The sequence below is a fragment of the Patagioenas fasciata genome, chromosome 4, assembly GCF_037038585.1.
Source record: "Patagioenas fasciata isolate bPatFas1 chromosome 4, bPatFas1.hap1, whole genome shotgun sequence".
Classification (NCBI taxonomy): domain Eukaryota; kingdom Metazoa; phylum Chordata; class Aves; order Columbiformes; family Columbidae; genus Patagioenas; species Patagioenas fasciata.
Window position 1 is genome coordinate 9,454,878 of NC_092523.1, and position 27,244 is coordinate 9,482,121.

At 37.6% G+C, this 27,244-nt stretch overlaps 1 protein-coding gene across 5 annotated transcripts in view; it reads left to right on the top strand.

Moving 5' to 3' along the window:
• The window catches only part of NSD2 (nuclear receptor binding SET domain protein 2), a 103,746-nt gene that overhangs the window by 52,556 nt on the left and 23,946 nt on the right, over positions 1–27,244 (top strand). For 3 of the 5 annotated variants that reach the window (XM_065836148.2, XM_065836147.2, XM_071808479.1), the window contains exons 3-10: positions 4,045–4,210; positions 9,633–9,799; positions 10,158–10,649; positions 15,333–15,477; positions 16,487–16,564; positions 18,030–18,148; positions 21,211–21,292; positions 22,304–22,428. In XM_065836148.2, coding sequence (XP_065692220.1) covers positions 4,045–4,210; positions 9,633–9,799; positions 10,158–10,649; positions 15,333–15,477; positions 16,487–16,564; positions 18,030–18,148; positions 21,211–21,292; positions 22,304–22,428 — 1,374 coding nt within the window. The remainder of the gene's footprint in view (positions 1–4,044; positions 4,211–9,632; positions 9,800–10,157; positions 10,650–15,332; positions 15,478–16,486; positions 16,565–18,029; positions 18,149–21,210; positions 21,293–22,303; positions 22,429–27,244) is intronic. The other 2 variants (XM_071808480.1, XM_071808481.1) reach the window with 2 other exon arrangements.

The window sequence follows — 27,244 nt, forward strand, 5'->3', positions numbered from 1 at the left end:
TTTGTTTACTTCTGTCAAAACTGCAACAAAAGCTAACGGGATGGGTCATACGTGGAGCAGTCCAGATTTATTTAGCAATGATGGTAAGCAAAGACAAGCTTTACGTTGTTGGCATTTATGGGTAGAAGATCTTGAAATTTTTCTCATTTCTAAATAGAAATTAAAAAATCATCAAAAAGACAGAATGAGCCAAAAATAGAGGGGAAATTATTTTAACATAGTTTATTGTGGGACCTTCCGTTGCTTTGTAGTTATGCTGTAAACTGGGAATCTCCCACCTTAATTTGCCTGTTTGAGTATCATAGCAAAAAGAACTGATCAGCAATTGCAGAAGATATTCCCTGTCCTATGATGCATTCACACAGACACCAGCAGTGGCTTCCAATCCTGGTTCTTCATCTTCCATGGGTGCATGGTCAGATGCTCTGTTCTCTCTGACTACATATTGTAGGAATCAAAATTTGCCTGAACAACAGTTCCTCTTTTCTTCTGGAGGAGAAGGAATAAAAGAAGAAAAAAAACAAAAACAAAACCACCAAAATGTGCAAGCCAAATTACTTTTTTTCTCTATTATTTTGTAACTTGAATGGTGATTTCCTGTTCTGAAAAACTGCAGAGAGAACAAGTGCATCATGAAGAAGCTCCAGCTCTTGTTGTATGAGAACATAGATGCCCTCAGGGGACTGGGTGGTAAAATTGTTCGGAAATACACTTTTTCCTTCCGTCCCATCAATAATTTAAAAACAAACAAACAAACTGGATACTGAAGTAAAAATCTATGCACATGTCTGCGTTCTAGTATCTACCATTTTCTAGTGGTTTTAAACAACTTAAACACACAAGCATTTAATGCTATTCTGGGAATTTACAAGAATATTTTTGAGAGAAAATATTGAAGAGCCTGTTGATGTCATACGGCTGCTTATCTCAAAAGTATAAGCCAGGAATTTCACCTCACTGTTACTGCTGAGGTACCTATTGAATAGATCAGAGTAAGTCCCAGAATGAGAAAATCAAGCTAAACCAGAATGATGTGGGAAAGTAAGATGGAAGTGAGTAAGTTCATGGTGATATTTTCTATAGGTTTTAAAATAATTTTATCTGAGAGCTCTTTAAAAATGTGTATATAGATTCTTGTCGAGAGTTTAGATTGCAGGTGACAATCAAACCCTGGCAGATGTATTGTTAACCTCCTCTCCTCCCCCACTTTCCCCTTTTGCCCCTCCCTCTCCTCCCTTCCCACTGCAGACAGGCTATCGGGAGGGAAAGAAGGACAGAGAGAGAAGAGTTGGAAAAATTAACAATGTTTTACTAATGCTACTAATTAAAATAGAGAAAGTAATACAAAATATACAAAACCAATCTTGAAAGTCTCAGCAACTGCAGAGCCGGCACCTGAAGTCCTGGACTGGACTCTACAGCCAACTGGAGCTGGATTCAGTCTGTCACTGGGCCTCAGTTCGCAGGGAGGACTAGCAAGGTCCTCTCCTAATGTTGGCCATGGGCAAAAGGGAAAAAGAGGAAAGGGGGATAAGATCCTCGTGATCTCCCACTTTTATATGAAGTATTCAGGTGAATGGAATGTTATACACAGTTCGTCAGTCTCTTGGTCACAGGTTTCTCGTTGCCCCACTTGCGAGATGTCCATCCATGCTTATCAATAACCTCACATTCCATTGCTATGTTTACCAAAACATGTATCTGGTTCTCCAGGAAAATGCAGCTAATATGAAGGCTTTAGCTGACAGGCAAATTCACTAAAAGAGAAACTTGGTTTTTAACAAAACCAGGACAATTCTGTGGTGTGTTTTGCCATTCTTTTAAAATGTGTGCATTTTATCAATAAAAGAAAACATAAATACAGCAAATGTCGTATAGATAAACCTTGCAGGTTTTATCAGAGCCTGCCATTTTCAGGATTTTCTTGTGATCCAGTATAGTAGAAGAATTCAGGACATTTTTAAAATCTAAGTGCTTGTAGATATATTGAAATGCAATGTTCACCCCTGTACTGCCAGCCCTTTTAGACTATGCTGCAATACAAAGCACTGCCTGACCCTTTTCCTTATTCCACTCAGAGTGTAGTCATAAATTTGCAGCTTAGTTGCACTTTCTGAAAAATACAAGGACTTGTAAATTAAAAAGAAATTTCAGAATCCCGAATAGCTTTTGCATTTCTGAAAAGTTAACTCACTAAAAAATATTTTCATCCCACCTATTAAGTTTAAATGCTGAAGTCAGTTTGAGTGTGTTGAGATTAATGTTTTTCCAGATCTGTTCTTGGCTTATGTACGTATGTATTAATTTTTAGCTTTTCAGTGTAACTTTTCATGTTGTGTTCAACTGCTGGAAGCAGCATTTGATTTTTCACATCTGCTTGGAATGTTTTAGGTATATTGAGAGCGCTGGAGTTGAGGGAATCTCAATGTGGGGGGGTTTCTGAGAGTCTTACAGAATCCTTAGGGAACCGAAAGCCTTGAACATGGCTCTGGCTGGAGGTGCACAAACCAGCCCCACATCCATCAGAAAAGCCAAATCGCTGCATGAGTAACTGTCCCCAACAATCGTCTATGTTTACCAGGAATAGTTTTAAAAGCTTTGAGGAAAGGAGTTTCTGAGTGCGTTAATATTCAGGTTTTTTGATTGGATGTGCCTCTGTATTTGCATAGCAAAAAAATCTCTGTGCTCTTGCAGCACATCAAAGATTTTTGTTGTTTGTATTTGGAAGATAGTGTGTGATTTGTCATGGTCGTGTTCTCTGACTTTAAAATTTGTACGAGGTAACCTGATCTGAATCAACCTAATGCTCCAAATACTTGTTTCTGGGTTCTAGATCTCTGGTTACTTAACATTGTTCTTTCTTTCCTCTTGCTGCTTTTATTAATTAAAACAGAGTTTTGCTCCAGCTCTACCATTAAATCCACGGAAAGCCAGATGCTTCATTGAGCCTGGCACATGTTTGAACTGGTTCTCCACACATTTAACAATGTAACATGTTGCACATAAATTTAGCACTAGAAAAATGCATAAGCAAATAAAAAATGTGATTTTTTTTTTCAGATATCTGTAATGAGATGCGTTCAGTGCTTTCTTACATCCAGAGTTAGTGTTTAACTAAATAAAGGTGTTCATTATTTAGATCAAATAGAACAGATGAAGCCAAAAAAACCAAAATTTAACTAACTCTATGAAATGGTTTTAGTTGGTGAATAAATGTCTATCATAGGGGAATGCAAAACTCCCTTGGTATAGTTAAATGTACCCCTTGAAATGGAAACAGGTCTGTAATTGTTTCCCAATAGCCAGAAGAGTTTTATAGCTCTAGGTGAGCATTCAAACTTTTACTGCTAGAACTGGAACAGAAAAAAAACCCAACTTGTAAAAGGATGTGGGGAAGGTTCCAGGTCACAAATTCTCAGTATATGAAAAGACAGCTTAAAGATGCAGAGTTTGGATTTTTTTAACTGGTTATTTATCTAGTTTATATTCAGACATAAAGAAAGTATTTCAGTCTATTCTAGTTTGGGTTTGGTTGTTTTGTTTTAATCTAAGAACACTTTCGTGTACGTAGCGCTCAACTTGATTATTAATACGCAGTACAGAGGAAGGTTGGCGTTTCCACATCTACATCCAGTGCTCAGTTAATGTGTTTGAAACCAAAGCAAGCTTTCCTGATGGTCTGTCAGCAGTTATTTGAAAAGTTGAAGGCAAACCACAGCCTACTTGCCAGTATTTCTAACTAAAAACAAAAACATAAATGGAACTTGGATTTTTTTATTTTCTCTGAGAGAACAGAGATTAAGATGTGAGGTTTTTATTACACGTGAAATATAATTATTGTTTAGCAAACATTGTAGCTCTTTATTCTGGTGAAGTATTTCTTATTTCCCTCCTTCCATTACCACTCTATTATATATAATAAGAATGTTCAAGCAGAATACGAACTGTAGTTTGTTGTTTATTTTTGTGTGCTATTTAGTAATCCTAATGCATATCTGAAGAAACATAATGACAGGTTGCTTGCTTTTTTTTTTGTCTTTTAAGGGTCCTGCTAAGAGAGATTCAACTCAAAGTACCATCAAAGAAGACAAAGTTCATCTGTTGAAGTATAATATAGGAGATCTAGTGTGGTCAAAAGTGTCTGGTTTTCCATGGTGGCCATGTATGGTTTCTGCTGATCCTGTTCTCCATTCCTACACTAAACTAAAAGGTATGTCAGTGATGCTACAAACCTCCAGATTTCTTCAGGTATACATAACCATTATTTTAGGAAAATTCTGTTTTTCGTGTTAACTATTTGCAACTGAATCACCTTCTTACTGTCAAGATTAATGTTAGAATCTTGTGGACACTGTTCTTAAGCACATAGCAGACAGAGCTTTTTTCCACTGTGTCTTTTAACTTGGAAAAATCTCCAAAAGAAATCAAAATTGTTGTCTATGAAACTGTGTGGAGTCTTATTAAAAGTTATACGATGGTACTTTTGATTGTTTTTTATGGAGATGCTTGAAGAGGTGATATGGACTAAAAATTATATTGAAAACTAATGGGAATTAAATAGTCCTGGTGATTTTGCTTTACTAAAAGCAATCCGTAATTCAGGCAGCTGAATTTTCTGTGGTTCGTGGAATCAATACTGATATCTACAGACAACATTAGTTGATTCTGAATGCAGGGACTGCAGAGGGTTAATGACATTTTTAGGTAAGAATCTGTACTATTTCTTAATCTCATCTGCAGCTTTGTTCTATGTTCTGATACCTGAAACTTTGGAGGCTTATCTGCTCTGGTTGTAGATTGATAAAGTAAGATAGGTTGGAAGGGTCCTCTACAAGTCATATGGTCTCCAAGTTGGAGCAGGTTGCTCAGGGCCTTGTTGAGTCTGATAGTCCATGTTTCAAGGCTGGAGACTTCACAGCCTCTCTGGGCAATCTGTTCCACGGACTGGCAGCCATTGTGGCAAGAGACATTTATCTAGTTGAAATTTCCTTTCTTTCAACCTGTGTCCATTGCTTTTTGTATCAGTGCTGTGTGAATCAGATTGATAAGGCACAATTTGCCCTTGGTGAGGCTGTGCTGGCCATTCACAGGCACCTTCTTGTCTTTCATGTACTTGGACGTGTCTTTGAAGAGAATTTGCCACATAATCTTGTAGTCATTGAGTGTAAGCTAGTCAGCCTAGATTGGAGTTCTCCAGATTGTTCTTGTTTTTCTTGAAGATAGATGCAATGTTTGCAATGTCTGCCTTTTTCCAGTCTTCGGGTATCTCCCCTGCTGGTTTTGACCTTTCAAAAGTTACACAGATCACCCTTGCAATCACATTGGCCAACACCTTCAGCTCCTTGTGAAGCGTCCCATCTGGTCTCATCATCCAGTTTGATTAGGTGCTTCCTGACTTCTTAATATGCTGTAGGTTGTGCCTCAGTCTTGCAGCCTTTATCACTAGACAGATGGACCTGGAGGCTTGGGGGCAGATGTTACAGTTTAAAAACCAAACAAATAGAACTCTGAGACAGAGAAGGCATTGAGTACCCCAACCTCTTCTGTGTCCTTTATCATTCAAGTCCGCTGACTCAGTGAGCATTTCTTAACCTTCCCTTTGCTCCTGTTGTATTTACAGAAACTCTTCTTGCTGCACATTGCATCCCTCACTGCTTTTAACTCCAGCTGAGCACTGCAAACTCCTTTTTTACTATGTTTATGCCAAACTGTGCTGAAAGTTTGAAGACCTGAAAAATGGAATCCAGGAAACTTACAGATTAAGGAGAAAAACAAGAAGCTAATAGGAATGTCAAACCAAAGAAGGAGCACATAACTTTGGTTTTATATTTATGCTTCTAAATACATTCATGTATTTTATTAGATCAAGCAAAAGTGTTGACTTCCATTGTTATAAACAGAGTGAGGCGTCTACTTGTCGCTAGAGATCTTAGTAACTCAACTATGCATTGCCATATGTGGGGAGTGCTTTTATGGGGTTTTTTATGTAGTTTTCAAGGGTTGCATTGAGAACTTGGAAGGCAGACTAGAGTATACATCTAAAATTTGCACCAGCATTACAAATACCCAGTGTAGAGGGACTGTAAACATGTAGGATTGGAAGTCAGAATAATCTTGACACTTTGGAGGTCTGGTCTGAAAAAAAAGAAGAAAAGTAGTTCAGTATATCTGAATTTTTACAGTGGGAGGTGCTCAGGCTGGGAAATGAGTGAAAAGCTGCATTTTTGCAGAAAGGTATCGGAGAGTCGTGATAACCCATTGTAGTTTTCTCTGCAGAAAGACCAAAGTCGCACTGACATAAACTGATAGTGTTGCTTATAAAAAGCATGAAGTAGATGCTTTACTTTTCCAGTGGTAGCATGGCCTCAGTGGGAGTACTTTGTTCGTTTCCTTCTGTTTGGACATCTTATTTGAAGAAACACGGACCAAACAGAGAAGGTTCTGAGGACAGAATGAGCAGAAATCTAGGAGTCTACCTGCATGGGCAGACTTGAAGGAACTGGGCATGTTTAATCTGACAAGGAGCTACAGTAGAACTGAATAAATGGCTTTAAATAACTTGAGTTACATGCAAAGGGGAAAAGGCATAAACCCTTCTTGTTCTGGGAAGGAGAGAGCTTAGTAGCAATGAATATTTAGGCTACGTATTCAGAAGAACTTGGTACGGGTAAAGATAGTGAAGCATTGGGGTGGTTTGCCTGGAGAAATGGTGTGACTTCATTCATAGGAGGTTTTTAAGAACAAATTGAAGGAGGATCTCTAGGATTGTAGCTAGGCTCAATGTTGGTAGGAAACTAAACAGCTTCTTGAGAACCCTTTCAAGCATTCATATAATTGCTAGAATGGTTATTGTAGACTCCTCAGACAAATTTTTCTTGTCACAGTCTTTCAGAGTTTTGATCCTATGATTTTAGTCTTTGGATTATTAGGTCTATCATGAGATAAAGAGCTGGATTTTGAGACAAATAAGGCTGTTTATTTATTCCCAGCTGAATTACTCTGCTTCTTGCAAGGAGCAAGGTTTGTGCTTCATTATCAAGAATCTCTGTGGTAGCTTTTTATAAGAAACTATAGAAATAGATCTAGCAAAAAACCGTGTCATATGTCTGAATGCGACCTGTGGAGTACTAACAGAAAGAAGGGCCCACCCCAAGTACTTTGAGATGTTAACTTCTATCTTTTTCACGTGATATGAATGAGGATCGTTTCTGATATTTGCTGTGGAGTTGGCTTGGACCTGCCTTTCCCTTCAGGAAGTTTGACCAGCTCTGGGCAGCTGTAATAACTGATAAATGCACGCTGATGTGCATATTTCCATCACTACATATTTCCAGCCTTGTATTTTCTTCCACCTACTGTCCACAATTGAAGCACAGTCAAAAGTCTCCTGTTCCAAACAGAAGAGTCCTTTTGTCTGGGAGTTGTAGAAATACTCAGCTGGATCTCTATTTCTCATTTCTAGGTTTACGTTCTACAATGTTTATAAACAATCTGAATTTCTGGATGCCAGTACTTGATTTCATCATTCCAGCTGGTTATGCTTGAGAAAAGTTTATAACTTACAGGATGCACACACTCGTGTAAAAAGGCACATACTGAGTCACACTAAAGCTCCATGTCATCCAGTATCCCGGCTCTGCCTGTGGTCACCCACAGATGTGAGGGTACCGAAAAAGACAAGTAATAGCGGTAGGTCCCCAGAACACTCCCCCAGACCTTCAGTAACTAGTGGTTCCAGGGTTCTGTGAGCCCAAAGTGATGTCTTTATATCTAACAACCCTCAATGAATTCTGTTATTTTATCTACGAGCATTGATACAAACACAGCCCACAGAAGATATCTGAAGATTTACAAATAGGTTCAATTATTCTAGTGGTTCTGCTATTTAGACTCCTTAATTAGGCAGTTACGGCCATCCAGCATTATATTGTAAAAGGAGCACAGTGTCTGCTTGGAACTGGGCTGTTGGTGCTAAGAGGCAGATCTTTACAAGTGGTTGTAGATGTTGTCTGTGCCATCTCTGTCTGCAGCTAGGACATCCTGGTAAAATATGAAAATTATCCTTTATTTCATCATCAACAGATTAAGTCATCGGAGCTCAGTAGTCCCCAGTTAAGCAACATTTTCTTGACAAGGGCAAAATAATTAACTGTGCGAGAGAATTGCTCCCAACTGTGCATTACTGGAACATGTACTGGACTACTGGACTGGACGTGTGATACATACAATCCCAAGAGCTTTCCCTATGGCATTCCTCTCATATCTTATCTCAAATGAGTCACTCTAAGTTTAAAAAACCCTGTGATAGTAATGCATGAAGCCACAAGTTGGTGATTAAGGTGGAAGACATGCAGTGTGTGAATAGCCTAGCAAAATCTACACCTAGTTTAAAGACATCCATAAAGGAGAACTGTGACTGTTATTTGTTCTTACTGGGTTTTCCTCCTATAGTACATGCTAGTGTGGTGACACCTTGAAGAACCATAGATACTGTGGGTAGGGGGGGGTTAACTGATCCTTTTCTAGCAGAATAGAATTTACAAACTCAAAACTGTAGGTCATCACAGTTAAAATCTTCTCCTTTTTTTAAATGAGACCCTAATTTGAACACTTAAACAACAAATCTGTGAGTTTAAATTAAGGAGATAGTGGAGGACATGTAAAGTCTGATTTTCTTACCTTTTGCAAGTTGCTTTATTGTGAACTGTGGTAAATTTTGAAGCTGTTGTCTTCCCTCATCACTGTAGACACGCTGAGATATTTGGAAGGGGAAGGTTGTATGCCTATATCTTAATACAATAAACCAATATTTCTTTTCACAATCTTAGAAGTATGAATGTTTCCTGTCTGTGTTTCAGAATTGTTCTCTTCCTGCTCTCTCACCACCCAAATCCTCTTTATTTCTTGCTTTGATTCTTTACTTGGTTAAGGTGAGGTTGTGATTACAAGTGTTAAAGCAAGCTGAAGTATGTGTTTCTATTCAAGAATGTTAAAATATAAAGTTTAGTCTAATCAGAGATGTGGCTGAGTGCACACACTATCCAAGGTTTGGAAACTTTTTCAAATGTAGCATTTTCAGATATATCCAGGCCTAGGTGTAAGTTAATATACACGGAAAGCACTGACAGATGATTGTAACCTGAAGATAATTTAGCAAAGCATGTTCTTGTTTGGAATTAAACTATTGGGCTTTTGTGTCCCAATAGTTTGTGTCCCCTGGCTTTAATTCTGCCAGGGGAAATTTAGGCTGGAGATTAGAAAGAAATTCCTTACAGAGAGAGTGTTCAGGCATTGGAATGGCTGCCCAGGGCGGTGGTGGACTCACCGTCCCTGGAGGTTTTTAAACTGAAATTGGACATGGCACTTAGTGCCATGATCTGGTCAATGGATTGGAGTTGGACCAAGGGTTGGACTTGATGATCTCTGAGGTCTTTTCCAACCCAGTCGATTCTGTGATTCACAGATCATAGCTCACAGACTGTCAAGATGGTTGAGTGGGTTCTTGAAAGGTTGATCAGTTGTACTGTGCTTTTGTCATGGTAACTACAACAGCTTGCAAAAGACTTTGAGTCTGAAAGTGCAGAGAACAACCTAAGTTGTGTCTTAAATACATTTGCTTTTTTAATTTTCAGGACAGAAAAAGAGTTTTCGTCAATATCATGTTCAGTTTTTTGGAGATGCCCCAGAGCGAGCCTGGATATTTGAGAAGAGCCTTGTGCCCTTCAAAGAAAAAGACCAGTTTGAACAGTTATGCCAGGAAAGTGCAAAACAAGCCCTCACTAGAGCAGAGAAAATAAAGGTAAGAGGCTACCAAGTCAGACAAGGTTTGCAGCTTTGTATTTTACTGTTACAGCTATGTATGGATACAAATAGATATTCTAGAAAGTGTTAAAAACAGTTTGTACTACAGAGGCTTGTACTTAGACATGCAAAGAATTAGGTGACTTACCACTGGCTGTTACTTATTGAAAATCTGAACTCTCTTGCTTTGCCATTGGTTCCTGCGTGGTATCAGTGCTATCAAACACAATTCCATTTGAATGTCTAAATTACAATCAGATGTTACAGTTAGTCTCTTGGAATTGTTTTGTGTTAATGTTGGCGTTTTGAAATCAAAACCAGGCAGATTTCTCACGCTGTCGTCTTTTATCTTGCAGATGTTAAAGCCTGTTTCAGGGAAGCTACGGCCACAGTGGGACATGGGTGTTAAGCAAGCAAGTGAAGCAGTAGGCATGACAGTGGAAGAACGGAAGGCCAAGTACACCTTCATCTATGTTAGGGACAGACCTCATCTTAATCCTCGAGTGGCAAAGGAAGTTGGCATTGCTGTGGAACCATTAGAGGAGATGGACGAGTCATCTTATTCAAGCGAAGAAACCACTCATAATCTGAAATCGATGAAGGAGTCTGGCATTCCTAACAAGAGGAGGAGAAGGACATCAAAATTGTCTGCCTCTGATGATACACAAGAAAGCAGTCAGTTGGAGACTAAGAATACTACTCCTCAAAAGTCATCCGAACAGGCAGAATCCAAAAGAGGGATAGGCTCCCCTCTCAATAGAAAGAAAACTCCAGCATCTACTCCGCGAAGCAGAAAAGGCGATGCAGTATCTCAATTTTTGGTTTTCTGTCAGAAGCACAGAGATGAGGTTAGTCTCCTTTAGCTGTTATTATTGTTGGTTGCCTCTTCTCATTTCTGTGCTTATAGAAACTTGTCTGCTTTAGTGGATGAAAACTGGTTTTTACTGTAGAATCTATAATAATCTGGGCTTGACAAGGTATGCCTGTGTCAAATCTTAGTCTAGACAGGAACAGAGAAAGAAAGGGATAAGCAATATAAACAAGATATTGATAATGCCGTTGTACTGTAAGCGTGTATCATGTTAGTTTCTTCCTATGTAATCTAATAGTTCTTTGTATTAGCCATAACTTGTTTTTATGTATGAAAAATGTTGTAGATATGCATACATATGCTCAGGCAAATATAACAGAGGTTATGCTGTTTATGACAAACTGTTGGTAGTTAGCTTGTACATTCTTTCTGAAAATGTGGCTCGGTTCCTTTGGTTTGTTCCCTTGTCTTTGAACTACTCAAAAACTCCATTTGACCACCTAGAATCTTTTGCTGAGCTTCAAAAGAAGCTGGTTAACAAAGCTTGTGAAAATCACTGGCAGCATGCAGTCTGCTGGAACAGAAACTAGATCCCCTAGAGAGGATTGCACTCCAAGACAAGGTAGAATAAATACCTTAATATCAACATTTTGTAGGAAGACTGTTAGAGGTATAAAAGCAGTACTGCTGTTCTAGCTCATTACTTTAAAATCACGAGCATCATTTTTCTTCCTTACACCCTCTGCTCTATTTGCAGTACAATTCCATGCAGTGAAAGAAGTGTGACTTCTCCTGTTTTCATATAGTATTCCGTAATGCTCACAGAAGGACCACAAAGTTGGTGGTGACTTTGTCACAGTCTTTAGTTATGAATGGTTGACTTCATTATAGGATGTTTGTGTTAGAAAACGTTAATAGATGTGAACTTTATAAAGAAAAATTGAAAAGCAGCTTCTGTTCTATGAAAGACAATTAGTTGTGTTTAAACTTAGGATCTTTTTAGAACATTGCAACTGAAGCTAATATTGAGAATTAAAACGAACACAGCGTTGTGTATCTTTTAGTGACTTTGGTTAAATGGAGAAAAGTATTGGCAGTACAGTTTGTTGGCTGTGGAAAGGAAAGGGTTTTGTAGCCAGACTATTAAATATAGATTTTGACATATTCATGATGAAAAGCTGTATGGGTAAATCACCTGTCTCACGGTTGAGAGACTAGAGTTCTGTTTTCAGTTTTTCTGTAAGTAACCTTGTGTCTTGTATAATGGCAAGAGGGAATTTCCTTGGCCTTTAAGGTAGGTAGCAAGAACTCTTGTGCAATATTGAGAGACATAAAATTACTTCTCTGGAAGAAATAAGATTATTATGACTGGTTTTATGGAGTCTTAGCCAAACGTATCTTACCACAGAAGAGACGTGCTGAGTCTCTGATGTTATATTTTTATTTTCTGTGCCAGTTATCAAGCTTCATCCCATACTATGGTTATACTGTAATTCTCAAATTAATAGATAGAAAATGTCAAGACTATTACAATACATTGAAGAATTGCTTTGTCTTCAAGTGTCATTTCGGGAAACTGAAAAACTTGCATAAGCTTGAAAATCACACTGATGATAGTGGCTAATATTGAATGGTGTTATAAGTAGAAGGCAGTAAGTTTCGAAATATTGCAGAGAGAGGATAGCCTAGCGTTTCTACCAAGAATACCTTTTAATAAGATCAATCATGAAAACCCCATTCCACCTGATTGTGTGATCCATTCTCATAGGTACAGAAGCTTTTATCCCTATAGAATAGAACTGGGTTAGGAACACCGTATACACCAGGTAACTGTAGGTAACAGTCCCTCGGAGTGCTCCGGGGAGGAGAGTCTTTCCTTTCTCTTGATGCAAAGTTAACTGGCAAAGTGCAGAAATAGCATTTTAGATATTCGTGCTTCTCACACAGAACCTAAGTTACCCAAATTTGGTTTATATTTCCAGCCTGTTGTTGCTTTTAAAACGGCAGTGTCTTTGCCTTCAGTGGAAGGTGGAGATTGTACCCACAGTCATATTTGGAGTTTCCCCTTCCGTTAAGGTTATCTGATTCAACTTGCATGGTTTGCTTTCCATCCAATAGTTTGTTTTGTTGCTGTTGTAGATGTTTTGATGCTTTAGGAGGAGTGATAACCTTGGCTGAAAAAATATACCTCTTTCTGAGCTACCTGTATTGATGGCATCTTATGGCTACTTTAGTATTTGTGTGTGGCACCTTAGAAGAGAGGAAAAATATGGATCCATCTCTGGCCCCCAGACAGGGGAAGGGATGGAGATGAATGGAAAGGAATGATTGAAGGCTTCTCTTTTGGGGCTTCTGATAATGACAAACTCTCTTAAAAGTAGAGCTGTTTCTGCCGTGGTGTTCTTGGAGTCCAGATTGTACAGTAGTAGGATTCAAATATGAATTTAGTTTTGTTAATTACTACTTACTGTGTTATGTTTTCTGGGGATAGGAGGGTGAGGAATAGTTGAAATTTTTAGAAATGAATGATGGCTGCTGTAAGACTGGATGAACTGCTGGAAAATGTTTTAAATGATTGAAGAGGCATGCTGCCCTGAGGGAGGTGTTCAAAGCCTGGAACACTTATGTGGTTGTAGCGACACATTAAGTATTTCGTGCTGTTACCAAAGGCATAAAGTTGTATTTTGTACTGTTGGCATTCTTATGCGCTTCCTCTGTGAAATATAACCTTAGGAGTCATTAGAAGGGAGTGTCTGACTCACGATAAAGGTATTGTTCAGTGAGAGGCTGTGCTGTTTATATTCATCCATTGATTTAGGCCTTGAGTCGGTTTTGAGGTAAATTAACAAATAATTTTGTTGGTTGAGTTTACAATTGGAGATTTCTGCCTGTGTAAGGAGTTGTTGAACATCAAAGGTAATACGCTTTGCTCCGGTGAGCAAGGTCGTGCCTGGTCTAATTACCATGTTTTCCACACCTATAGTGATACTAGTTCCTAAACCAAATAAAAGATCTTCCATGTGTTCTGTAGCATAGTTAGATAAGTACCTGGGAGAAGCATGTGGTTTTCACATACACCAAGATACCAAATACTTAATTTCCAGTGTGTATGCTGGGATGGAGTATTTCAGCATGAAGACTTTGGAGAAGACTGCTGGGTATTTTCCCTTGAGGGCTTCTCTGCAAGGATCCCTTAACCATTAAGAACCATGAGTGTCTTCTGCTTGTCATTTCAAAGCACTCCTAGTCAGTTGAGAGTTGGTTTTATTCATATTTTGGTGGAACTGGAGATGATATTGAACTGTATCTCATTTTTGTGAGCAAAGCCAATTATTTCTTAGAGAATTAAATAACTCTGTGCCTTAGTTGAGCATAATGAACTATACACTTTTAGCGGCAGTGGTCAAAATTGATGCTAGTTTCTTTTCCTAAAGAAGTGAGATTTGTTGGAGGGGTATCTTCTGTGTCTGTCTACATTCACCCCTTTCAATAACTTTTTTGACATTGTTGGATTTTAATCAAGCTTTGAGTAGAGGCCTCCAAATGTAGCTATATTGTCCAAGCCTTATGCAGATGGGTTATGCCAGATAGAAGCAAGAGAACTCTTAGCACTCTATGAGGAGAAAAATTAGAGCATGAATTTTCCTTCTAGACACTGAATGATCCCAATGGAAGGAAGTTACAAGTTCTAATCCCTGGAGAGGCTTCAATCACACTTGGATCTTCTTTGACAACAGGCAGTGCAATTATAAGACACTAAGTTATAAGAAATCAGATTTAATCCCTTCCATTTGTCACAGAAAATTTGTATTTCTGTTCAGTGGTGTTACAATTTGAACACTTGGCTTTGTTGGCCTAGTTTTCATTTTACTCCATGATTTTTGGGGTATTGATTACATCACTTCAGTAATGAGATTTTGGAGACTGCTGGGTAATGAGATGAGAGAGGCTGTTTTTAAAGCTACTGCTTGATTTCTGTAGATCATACAGTCTTAGAGATTTCTGATTTCCAGAATTAATCAAATCTGGTTTTCCTCAAGTAGAAGTATGGGAATACTGAAGGAGTTTGGGAGGACTTTTTTCTTTGTCTTTAATACTGGATTGTCTGTGTTGAATAAACTTCTAGGAACTCTCTTAAATGGGCGGCTATTATGTGTCATGCTCCTATGATTAAGAAAAGATGCACAGCTTTCTGAGTTCCCAATGTTCATATACATAGTAAAAAGCAATGAATTAACGTAGGAAAATGTTGCATCAGATGCTAGCTTGTGTAAATCTCTGTGCTAAGATAGGTGTAATGAGTTCTGTGTTTAATGAGTTCTCCTACAAAATGGTGTATGTCTTTGTAGGCAAGCATATATTCCAATATTGCTCGTCTGTCTTTTGTGGTATAGATTTAAACTTCAACAAGAAATAATACAACATTTTTTGGATGGCCACAAGACAAGACTTAAGCTTACTCTATTTTTTGAATGTTAAAAGGCAAATAAATACTTCCAAAATGATTCTTATTACTTCTGAATATGCTAATAGAATTTTTTAGAGGGACAGAGAAATGGTTCTTCAAAGAAAAACTGGATACAGAAGGTTTTAATCTAGTTCTGTCTGCAGCAGAAATGTTAAATAACTTGTTTGTATCCAGTTTTGCAAAGCAATAGATGTACGCCATTTTTTTCAATGGTCACCTTTTGTTAATACAACCCTATTTCTGCATGTATAGGTGGTTGCTGAACATCCAGATGCTTCAAGTGAGGAGATTGAAGAACTGCTCGAATCGCAGTGGAACATGCTTAGTGAAAAACAGAAAGCTCGCTATAACACAAAGTTTGCCATAGTGACCTCTCCCAAATCTGAAGAAGACTCTGGTAAACGTAAAACTGTGCTAGTGTACTCTAACTAAATTTGATATACATAGTGGTGTTAAACTAAGCACATATTTGAGACCTGTAGGGAAAACAGCTTTCACTGTTTTCCAGTTTTAATTCTTGGTGTTTGTGCCAATAGCAAAGGAATGCCAATGGTTACAATAAACGCAACCCATGAAGTCTACATTTCTTGCTCATTGTTCTGAAAAGTTGTTATATGTAAACCTTCTACTGTTTAGCGATTGCTGATTTCTCATTCTTCTTCTGCCCACAAGCAGCTGCCATTGCATCCACTGCCTGTTACGAGTGGAAGCTGGAAAGGGAAGATGAAGTGTTACTACTAGTAAAATTTGAGCTGGTTTTTTATGGAATAGTTAGGAAACGGTTTAAAAGTTTAATCAGTGCTACACCTTTCCTTCACATACACCTGAAGTATATTACCTCATGTCATCATTAACTCAGGAAGAAGTATTCCGAACTTTAATCTGAAACTTCCATCCGTTTGGCATTTTATTTTGCTACTCAAAGTTTTTAGGGCATTGTACCAGAGTGCAAATACCTTTTTTCTCCTTTTTTTTTGGTTGCTGTTGTCTAGCATTTGGTTTTGATGAACAGTCTCAATTATTTTGCAAAATACTTGAGGGGTCTTGGAGTCGCTTATTTGAGAAAGAAGGAAGAAGATAGTTTGGCATTTTCATGAGCTTTATCAAATTTAACTAGCTATCATTTTCCAAATTTAAATAGCTTTACAGCACTGTGAGAGGGACTTATTGTGGAAGTATCAGAAGACAACAGGTGCTGCTTTGGGCAATGACAAGAATGAGAGGGAGTGTTTGAAAGTTTGTGAGACTTGGAAAAACTTGTATAAAAATGGCAGTCAGTTTTGTTAACTGTGTGTGTGTGAAATAACATCATTTTGTGGAAAATTGAAAAGTTTTTAACTTTAAATTTTAAGTGTCAAATATTTGGATATCAGTTTAAAAAAAAAACACATTCTGTATCTCTCAAGGTTCATCATTGAAGAATATTGGAGAGGCCAAACGTAAAGTGTTTCAAGACTCACCTAAAAGGAGATCAAGATCCAGAAGTAATTGAAAGTTGTGTTGTGTGCAAACAGTTCATCCTTATAAGTAGCTATTGAGTGTATTTTTTTATGTAATCGCCCACGTATCATAATCTCTTTATTTTATCTCAGATGTTGTCTTCCTTGACGTTAGAATTTTAATGGATCCCAAATTAAATATCTAAACACTGTAGTGCTGAATTTTGTTCACCTTCCTCAGTGTCATTCATATTGCAAGAAATGTAATTGAAATTGTACCTGTACCAGGTGTTTCTAGTACATATATTGTGTACGTTTATAGTTATCTACAGATGAAAACATGTCAGTTCAATCGTTCCCCTACCCAAATCCTCTTATCTTAAACTTGGAAGAATATCGTGGGATTTCTTTTGCTGGCTTTTTGTAAGTAGCAGGTTCTCCTGGAGCCATTTCAGTCTGCTTTGTGGATTCAGAGTCTGATCATAGAATATGTCCCCGATTGTTTAGCTAAGAACATTAATTTGAAAATTACCCATATTTTCAAGTTGCTAAATTTTTAATAATTACAGCTATTTGTTCCCACTGGAGGAGAATGCTTGTAACTGTAGGGCAATTTTCAGTTAACATATTTGTGCCCCTGGAGCTTGCAGTCTTCATAGTCATGATACTCTGTAGCTTCATAAACTAGAGAGTGCTGGAGAGTGTAATAATGTTGTCATCTCATCCTGATGGAAACAGACCAGTTCCTAAATCTTCATCTGTCTTTTTGAGGTAGAGGCAGTGCACACAGTAGCTGAACCTGTGCAAATGTAGGTTAGCGACTGACCTTTTGTCATGTAGCAGCTGCTTCAACTTTACAGTGAATGATTGTCTAAATACGTTAATAAGTCTGTTGGTTTAAAATGACCAACATGATTCTCTTCTTAGGATTTTGATTCACAAAGGGATCTTATGGTCTCCTCTAAAATATAAGTTAAGCGTGTTAGAGAGAGTCTGGAACTGCCATACCAGAGAGAGAGAGCTAATCTGTACCATTGGTGATATCTTGTTTTCTTCCAGAGGGCCCTTAATAGATATCACCTGTATCTCCATCTGTATCATTTGGAGAACTTAAAGGAGACTTGAAATTTCATCTCTGTGATAACGAGACTTTTACAAAGCAGCAGGAGAGTTAAAAGCTATTTAGATCATTCATGTGCAGACTGAAGATACAAAACAATTGTTGGGCAGTAATAGTCAGACCTTAAACTAGTGCTTATATAGGTAGACTCATCTTTCTAAAATAACTCGAGTATGAAGCAGTTGATTTGGATGTGTTCTAGAGTTAGTCTTCAGCACCAGAAACCAGGCCTTAAGCATTAAGAGATTATCAAACTGTGTTAATGTTTAACCATGTTTTAAAAATAATGACTGAAAGAAAAGTAACTTAAATAACTAGATCAGTTCAAAATAATTTGAAAGTGGGTTTTAGATTATTTTTCATGTAAGTTTCCCCATCCCCCATCCCAAGGTAACTTACATGGAAATAAAAGAAACCAAAAAAAGAGGACAAAGGAACCTACAGAAGATTTTGAAGTTCAGGAAGCACCTAGGAAAAGACTCAGGATGGATAAACAGAATAATCGGAAGGTAATTATGTCGTTGGTTTGTTTGGGTTGATTTATAGCAGCACCAATCACATTGCTGTAGTTAAGTTTGTCAGCATTTCCGTTTCCAGGATTAAAAAAGTAATGTCCGTATATCAAAGCAAACTGTTGCAAATATTCAGAGATACATGTGAGCTTATCACTGTGGGGGTTTTTTCTTTGGTTTTGAGGATAGAGATATGACAAGTTGCTTAAACTGTGATGAAAATGTATGCTGCAAAAATCTGTTTTGCAGAGGAATGTGCAGAGGCATGACCTTTCCATCTTGTCATGCTTTGTAGTTCTTCTTCGTTCCTCCTGAATTGGAGTTCAGAGATATATACAAGAATGGGAAAAAAATATCTTCAGTCAATACTTCATGTAGAGAAAAGTGGAGGGAGAGGAAAGCAAGTAAAGCAAAACAGGAAAATTAGTTTTAAAGAACTGGAAGCCTACAGAACATTTTAGAGCAGCATGCTGACCCATTTCTTACGTTAGGAACCTGCAGGCAATATTACTGTATAGCTCTTGCACAAATCACAGGCTCCTTTGCAGTTTAGCTTGCTTGTGAAAATGAGAATTTTCCTTACATAGGTCACTACAGCTACGTATATGAATGCAGCCCAAATCTTAAGCGTAGGTTTATTTAGTCATGCATGGAGACCAGTGAACTTCGTGGGTTTTACTTGTGTGGAAACTTTAGCTCACAGGTGTTTTCAGGTATGTTATTGCAATATCATAGTGTAGTGCAAGTATTGCAGACCTCATCTCTGGATGATTAAAAGAAACAACCTAATATAAGGAAAGGTAGTGGATTTATTTTTTAATTAATTTTAAATTAATTACGCAGGTCACATTTGTAGATGGCAGTTTGTTGCTGGTTATTTCAGTATCTCTGTTGATATTGTGGCGATTCAGGCAACTTCTTTAGAGTTCAATATAAAAAATAAATAGAATTGCAGAAGCCAGGCTTAATGAGCTTATTAGCAAGGGACAAAGGTAATTCTTAGAGAAATGTTGTTACCTTTGGAAAAAGAAGGGCCAAAACTGGTTTTTGCACTTCTTGCTCTAACAGGTTAGTTATTGAATATTCTTCTTATATCCTAGGAGAAGTTTTTGGACTTCTTTTAAACTTGTTGAATTGATTTGAATTCACTGTAATACATTAGATCCATGGAATAATTGTTTACTTATTGTAATTATTTCCTGCTATGAAGTCCTTGCTTTGACTGTCCCTAAAGTTACTTCTTTACTGTCCCACCAGCATTCATACGCTACAATTAGCCCCCATTATCACAAGTAGAATGAAGGGCGGTTGCAGGATAGTTCATGCAGAGGAGGTTCTGGTATCTCTGATGCTGTGATGCAGATGTGAATATTAACAGGAAAATAAACAAATACGTGAGATGAATTATTCCCATAAGCTGCATACCACTGATAACGCTGAGTAATGTTCATTTTAAAAGTGTTGTCCTCTATCTGATCTATTTATCAGAACTAGTTAGAAGGAATCTGATACGTGTAAATATTAGGTAATTTGGAAACTAAATGCATTTAGCAGTGTTTGTGCTTCTGTCCACAGAAGGCTCAGATATAGTAGAATGGGTTGCTTTGCGGTTTCTTTTATGAATGATCTCTTAGTCTTTTTCCTGCCTTCACCAGCCCAGGGTATTTCTAGCTGTATGTGCTGCTGCTTAGTAAAGCATTTAGTGAATGACAGTGAAAATGTCTATGTAATGGTTCAAAAAGCCAACACTAACCATACACCTTCCTTCTGCTGTTCCCGGTTTACCTGCAGGCTTTTGTTGCAATAATTTTGAATAGGAGGAGCTTTTTTTCACAGTGTTTTACTTCTTGCATGAGAGTCATGCATTTTCCTCTCCTTTTTGTCCTTAATTCTTTTTTACAAAATCTGAATGTTTTTTGCACAAAGTAACTAAGTCTTAAGTACCTATACAGAAGCTGGAAAACCTGATTCATTCGTCTTTGCTTTCATGGATGTGTATAAAATGCACGTTAACAAAATGGGGGTTCTGTAAAGCATGCTTTAAATGTAAGAGTGAACTACACTGTAAATTTTCTTTCATTTTTGCACAGAAGTGTAACAGTAGTCTTACAAAACTGATATTGGGCGCCTGGTGGCATTAGTGGTAAGGTGTCTCAGTCTGCTTCGAAGTCAGTAAAAGCTCAGTGTAGCACATCTGTAGTACCGCAGCCATTCCTATTAATTTTCACAAAGGAAACCAGTTCTTTGCTATTTGAGGTGTTCACCTGCACATCTGTCGTAAAAAAACTAAATGTCAGATGAAGAATATGAAAAAGTATGCAAAACCTCTGCTCTGTTGGATTATTGAGCATTGGTCAGGGTTAAGCATTCTTGACTACTGTTTTAGTGGGTTATTACTTGAATGAATTTGTAACACACAAAAGGAAAAAAAAATAGTGGCATGTATAAGGAATAGTGTCTAATTTTGGCAAAGCTTTGACAAAAACTTCCCCAGTTTTTGGCCTAAACTTTTAATGATAAATTCTCAATCTGGAGCAGATCTATGTGTTGTTTGCGCTTCCTTGAAAATGGGGGTTTTATTTTGGAAATGCTGAAACAATCTTAACCATAGTAATTTAAAAAAAGGCACTGCTATAAGTTGTGGAGTTGAAAGCAAGCCTCTCTGAGACTTTAAATTCTGCACAGGGTTTATTCTCAAACTGATATAGTGATTCTGCAGTTTACCTTTAATAATTAAAGATTTTAATGTGACCAATTTAGACAAAGAATAGTAAGGATAATTTACGTGTCTTGTGTTCATTGAGAGCTCCCCTTTTGGATATGCTGAGTTTGGGATGGATAAGTGGGATACTGGAATACTGTGTTCTTTAATTGTCCTCCTTTGTTTATGGGTTTGTACCCTGTGCTGTAAAATGGGGCTAGCTTAACTACATTAACATTCAGATATTTGTAAAGACACTTTCTTTTTAATAACATAAATCCAGAAGTAATTGCCAGTTTTATCCAACCACTCATCAATTAGGAGTTTTTTTATTTTTTCATATTTTTTTTTGTGACAGAGGGAGACAAGCAATGACAAAACAGCAAAAACAAACTCTTCTAAGGTCACAGAAACCTCCTCTTCACAAAAGAACCAGTCAGGTAATGTGGTCAGAATAAGTTTTAATGTAACTTTTTCAGTTAAATACTTTTAAAATAAACAGGTTGTCTGAGGCAGCCGGCTAAATTTTGCTGTTGCAATAACCAGTTACAGCCAGCGTGCCACAGTTTTGGGGGGGGAACGTGCCCTCTTCCTTCACTCCCACCATTTTGGAACGTTATAATTGACTGAAATTGTGGATTGCTGATTTAGAGCAGCAGTTCACAAGTTCACCATTTGATGGCACCAAATTAAAGCTTGTTGCCCTGCGATCTTGGCGAGCAGCGTTACAGATCCTGCTGCTCCAACTTGTCATTGTGCATTAGCCCAATAAAATGGAAGTGCAGTGACCATCAATGTATTCAGTTACTATGTGATTTTAGTCCTTTTACATGATGGTTGATGGGAGACAGTGTGGAGCGCGAGAGGGAATTCTAAGTAACCTTGGACCAAAATCCGGAAGTCAGACCTGTTAATGATGCTCAAGTTTAAGGTAACTCGTGTAAGAGCATGTCTTTAGGTTTTATGATGATGTGCCAAAGACCAGTAAGCTCCAGCAAGTTCTGCGTGATGTCTAAGTGATGACGTGCTGTAGATAATGTCTGGTACCCAGCTCCTCTGTGTGACCTTCCTCTTAAAGCATCAGTGGTACTCAGATTGTCATGAGATCACATAGGCCTTCTAATGTTTAACTGAGGAGATAACTGTTACCTCTGTTTTAAAGAGGTCGTAAGTCACAAGATACTTGGATTTTAATAGAAATGAGCCAAAAAGAAAAAAAATATGGGAAAACATTTCTTAGCCATTTGTAGTACATATTTGATGAATAGAAACCTCTCGATTTTTAATATCTAGCCAAAAGATGTGGTTTCAGAAACTTACTTCATGTTCTCAGCCCAGAAGACCTACCTAAATCAATCCTTCCTTTATCTGAAGGGATATTTTAAATGGCGTCAGGGAGATGACGTTTTAAAGTTCCAAACTTCACTTTGTAAACCAAAATTATTTTACAGCAACGAAAAATCTGTCTGATGCATGTAAACCTCTGAAGAAGCGAAATCGGGCTTCAGCAGCAGAATCTTCAACTCTTGCTTTTAGCAAGAGTTCATCTCCTTCAGCTTCCTTAACTGAGAATGAGGTAAAAAAAAAGTGGTGTTTGCACACAGCCATTTAATTACAGAAATTTTCAGGTGTGAATCTTGTTTAAAAAACAAAAATCAAAGGCGAATTCTCTAACGTTGGTGCTCTAGACAAGTTACAGTTCTGGCCTCTGTGAAACCTGTTAACGTGTGCATTGCAAATTCATTTGTTGTAATACAGACGTCTGATTTGGGGACATTGACATATTGTGGTTTTTAATGTATTTACCAACAAAGTTTTAGAATTGTAACCTTCTATTAGAGGCAAAGTAAAATGCCAGTGTGTTCTGTATTTTCTTCTACAGACTTTATGTAAGTGTACTGCATTAGTTACATTCTGTAACTCAATATTGTCATGTTGCCATAGCTTTTAAATCAAAGCAAGTTTCCTAACCCTCTGTTTGATCTAGAACTGGACAGTTTTCTGAGCAGAGCCCCTTTAAGCTCAAATTAGTTTTCAGGCTGTTTTAAGTGCTATTTCTCTGTGATGCAAATAGCTTTGTCCCCAGTAGAGTTCAATAGACAGTGCAGGATGTATCTTCTTGATACTTACTAATCTTAGTCTTAGCTCAGCGTATTTGGAACTGTAATTCTTCTCAATTGACATACAATAAATGAAATGTATGTACAAGAAATGTATTAATACGATCCATTAAACCATTCCCCAAGTCATCTACACAATTAAAACCAACCAGCCAAAGAGTGGCAGCATGAGGGTGAAGTGTGCATGCTGTTTTGCAGGTCGATTCAGAAATGTAGTTGGTAGGATTTAGTAAAATATCCATAGACAAACAGCTTCAAGCAGTTTGTATTACAGAAGCTGTAGAGAAAACACTCGCCTACTAACATGGGAGTAGGACTTCCAGTTCTCACAGAGACTATTTCATCTCCCCTAACAAACGCATGAGGTGCTTAGACACGATAACTAATGCAGTTAAAATATCTAGACAACATTGAGTAAATGCTTGACATCCAGGTGGGGAAAAAAGGTTGCATGTTCATGGCTGTATATCTACTGAAAGCGGAAAAATATTTTAACAAAAACCAACAATTTCTCCTTCCTGTACCCCTATAAAACAAGCAGAGGAGGTCCCACAGGACATAATGACCATGTCAGCAGTCAAGTGCAGTAATCCTTGTTCTCATTTTGTTCTCTCAATTGAGAGATTCCCATCTCTTGGCTCACCAGCTTCTGCCGGTTTGGCTTTACTGCTGGGACTTGCTGCCTAAAGGCTGTTTGAATTTGGGACCATCTATTCAGCCAGACCAGTTTAAGGAACATACTGTCTTTTTAACTCTAGATATGCATCTCCAAATATCGTAATCTCAGGAGGAAGATTCTTCTATTTCTAGATATTGTGTTTATAAAATGAAATTTCCAGAAATGTTTCTTGACAAAAGGTTCACTTTTGTAGAATTTTGGGTTGTAACTTAACTGTTCACATGTAAAAAAGGATATGATGATATAGGCTGAGGTGGAAACTTTAAAACTTAGCTCTTAATCTACTCAGCTACTGCTAAACAGCAAAAGATGTGAGAAAAATTAACCTCATGCACTGCTCACATAACATGGATACACAAACTAGAGAGTGAATTGTTTTCAAGGGTTTAAAAGGTTTTAAAATATCAAAATGGCCACTACCAACATGACAGAAAATCTACCCTGAGCAGGACTGGGTGCAGGGGGGATTGATTAGTGGGCTGGATCCTTAGATGGTTTAAAGCTACACTGACCTGAACTTTGTGCCAACTAAGGATTGGGCCCAGTTTGTTTCCTAGGACTTTAGATATATTTGCCTTTAAATAAAGCAAAAATGTCAGGCATGTGTTTCTGAGCTTACTATTGATCTATTCTACAAAACAAGGAATGATACAAATTATGGATTGTGTGGGTGGCTTTAAAAACTTTTTCCCTTTTGTATTGTTATTTAGCACTTGTCTAAATGGCTAAAAATGTGTGTACCCCGAGAGCATTCATTCAGAGAGAAACCTCCAGAATGTTAAGGAGAAGAGTTTAAAAAACAAACACAATGGTGAAAGTCTTGCTCAGCAAATTGAATAGGCTGTAATTCTTCTCAACATTAAATACACTTACTGATTTAACTTTTATATTTCTGTGTTCACTATAATGCTTTTAAATGTTGGCTTAGATGCTCTCTTTACAAAAATTCTGCGTATTCCACAAGTACATACGCCTCCACGAGCAATGCTGAGTGGATTCTGGCCTCCTTTTCTCCTTTATTTCCCCACACACACTATTTGTGGACGGCTGGTTCCAGAATGGAACCTGGACAGGACTGTTATTTGTCAAGGAGTGTTGCTACCTGCACACCTCTGAAATGCCAGTCCACTAAAATGAGCTCTAGGAAAGGTGTATTCAATAGGAAGGGTGCACTCATTTTTTTTTCTCGTTTGAAAGCTGCATTTTATTTGACATTTTTAAAAGATTTTTAGGGTTTTTTTGTTGTTGTTTGGCATTTTTTTTAACTTGGATTTATTTAGAATTTTATAAAATTAGTCCAGGCCAAATTTTCAATTGATAAGTTACTTTGGGTAACTAATTCACAGGCTAGAGAGACAAGGGCGGGGGTGCGGACATTTCTGCCTTAAAACCAAACATTTTTAGACCTGACATATCAGAGATTAAAGGTAGACTTTTACTCCTCTCAAAAAAAAAAGGGGGGGGGGGGGGCTTCGAAGTTGTCTTAAGATAGATGGACAGAGCAGTCAGGTGTTTACACATGAACGACTACAATTCATATCTGCATTTAATCTTGAAACAAAATACTTACATTTACTTCCAGGCACTTGACATCAGTTGTCATTTCTTCCAGTGCTCCATGTGAAGCACGATTTTGTTTAAAATCTAATTCTTAATGAGGAACTGATAGGGCCACATGTGAGAAAGACACTCAACACTTCAGAGTCTGCAAAAGCTTGGAGCAGTTTTTTACTGCCTATGTGAGACTTGGTGTAACCATCCAAAAGCTCATGGTATTCGTGAGATACAGCTGGTGTATTCTTGTTTCTTTTTTTACCTTGGCCCTCCACCCCCTAATAATGTAGTAGGTGCCAGTAGAGTGTAAGCAGTATTTTTTTTAATAAATAAAAAAGACTTTACCATTACTGCTGGTTTATTGACACACTCGGTGTGTTTGCGTGAAACATGTATCTGCTTTAGCTTTTCAATCAATTTTTGTGGTTCCTGGCTTGCATCATTAAATAGTATGACTTGTTGACAGTGTCATAGTATCCTGCAGGGTCTAGATAATACTTCCGAACTTTGTCAAAGAAATAGTACTTTTTTTCTAAGAGAGGACAAAATAAAGAACATGTAATAGTCTAAATTCTTAGCTAGTTTGTCATTCATCATATCCTCATGAAGTATGAGCTGACCAGCAGATGGCACTTTAAAGAAGCCTGTGAAAGATTTTGAAGATGTTGCTTTTATTGTAAGTTCCTTATCTTTTCCCTAGAGGGAATTCTTTCTTCTTTCTGTAACATCCAGTGTCAAAACAAGCTCTGTTGCTGGTTGTACCTACAACTTCTCACGTTTTGAAGGCCCAATAATGCAAGCCTGAAATTTTGCTCTTTTTTCTGCATATTAAATGGTATTTTTTTTTTTCTCATTACGAATTTGAGACAGATTTGGTTTATCTGCATTTTTAATGGGTATTAGCATGTGTACACAATGGACAAAACATGTACAATTCTTAAAAGGTAAGGTATTTGAGAAGGGAGTCTTGAGACATCTACAACTTGTGACTAAAAACGTACGTCAGTTCCATTTATTGACCCTGGAGTCTGGTTGTCCTACAGTATACAACTAAAATATTCTAGGCAGGCTTACTGAAGATAAAAATAACTGTCTTTGAGAACCTAAGAACAGGAAGGAAGAAAGGAATTAACGTTACCCTAAAGAAATAGTCCAAGCAAACCTTGCAGATCATTAAGCAAAATCAGTGTGCTTAACCTTTCCTTTTAGCTGCCTTCAAGGATAATTTTCTCTTCAAAACAATACTTAAGGATTTTTTAATATATAGTGTCCCTTTAAATTCTGTGACTTAGCAGCCGCTTGTTTCCTGTGTTTGTTTCTGTATGCCTATAGATTTATTTTCTTCCTGTTTCAAAGCACCAGTAAGCAGCCAGGGGTACGTTTTTGTGAAACACTGCAATAATTGGACTTGCTTCTTGCTAAACCTCTTTTCAAGCCTCTAATAATTGAAATGACCTGCATCGCCCACCAGATCATATAGTTTTGTTACGATGCTTCCACTTTCACATGGAAAAAAGTTCTAGGCTTGACTTCTGTTCTTTGGCAGCACGTTCTGTGTAGAAAATTAAGTTTCTTATGTAATTATTCTCATCATGTGTATTACTTAGGCTTCAGAGTGCAGAGATTCTGTTTACTGAATGTTTACATAATGTAGGTTTTTATTCCACACCCCCTACCAAAGCATCATGAGTATCTGTAGGCAATTTTATAATGTTTTAAAATGTTCTCAGAGTTTTAATTAACTTTCCAGGCAAATTCAGAAATGCGTAATATCCTTATCTGAAACGTCTAACTCCTGCTAATAATAAAAATGAACCTTGTCCCAGGCCGTCTTTTTTTGCTATTATAGTACTGTGTACACTTGTGGCACCGCATACTTACAGAATTTATCTAGTCTAGCAGTATGGGCCAAAATATCATTCTTCATTCAGTTCAGGAATTCTTATACTGAAATAAAGGAAATGTTAACTGTAACTCAATTGGCTCTGTCAGTTTTTCTGTCTCCGTGTGGGTGCACAATAGATTGTCTTTTGAATACA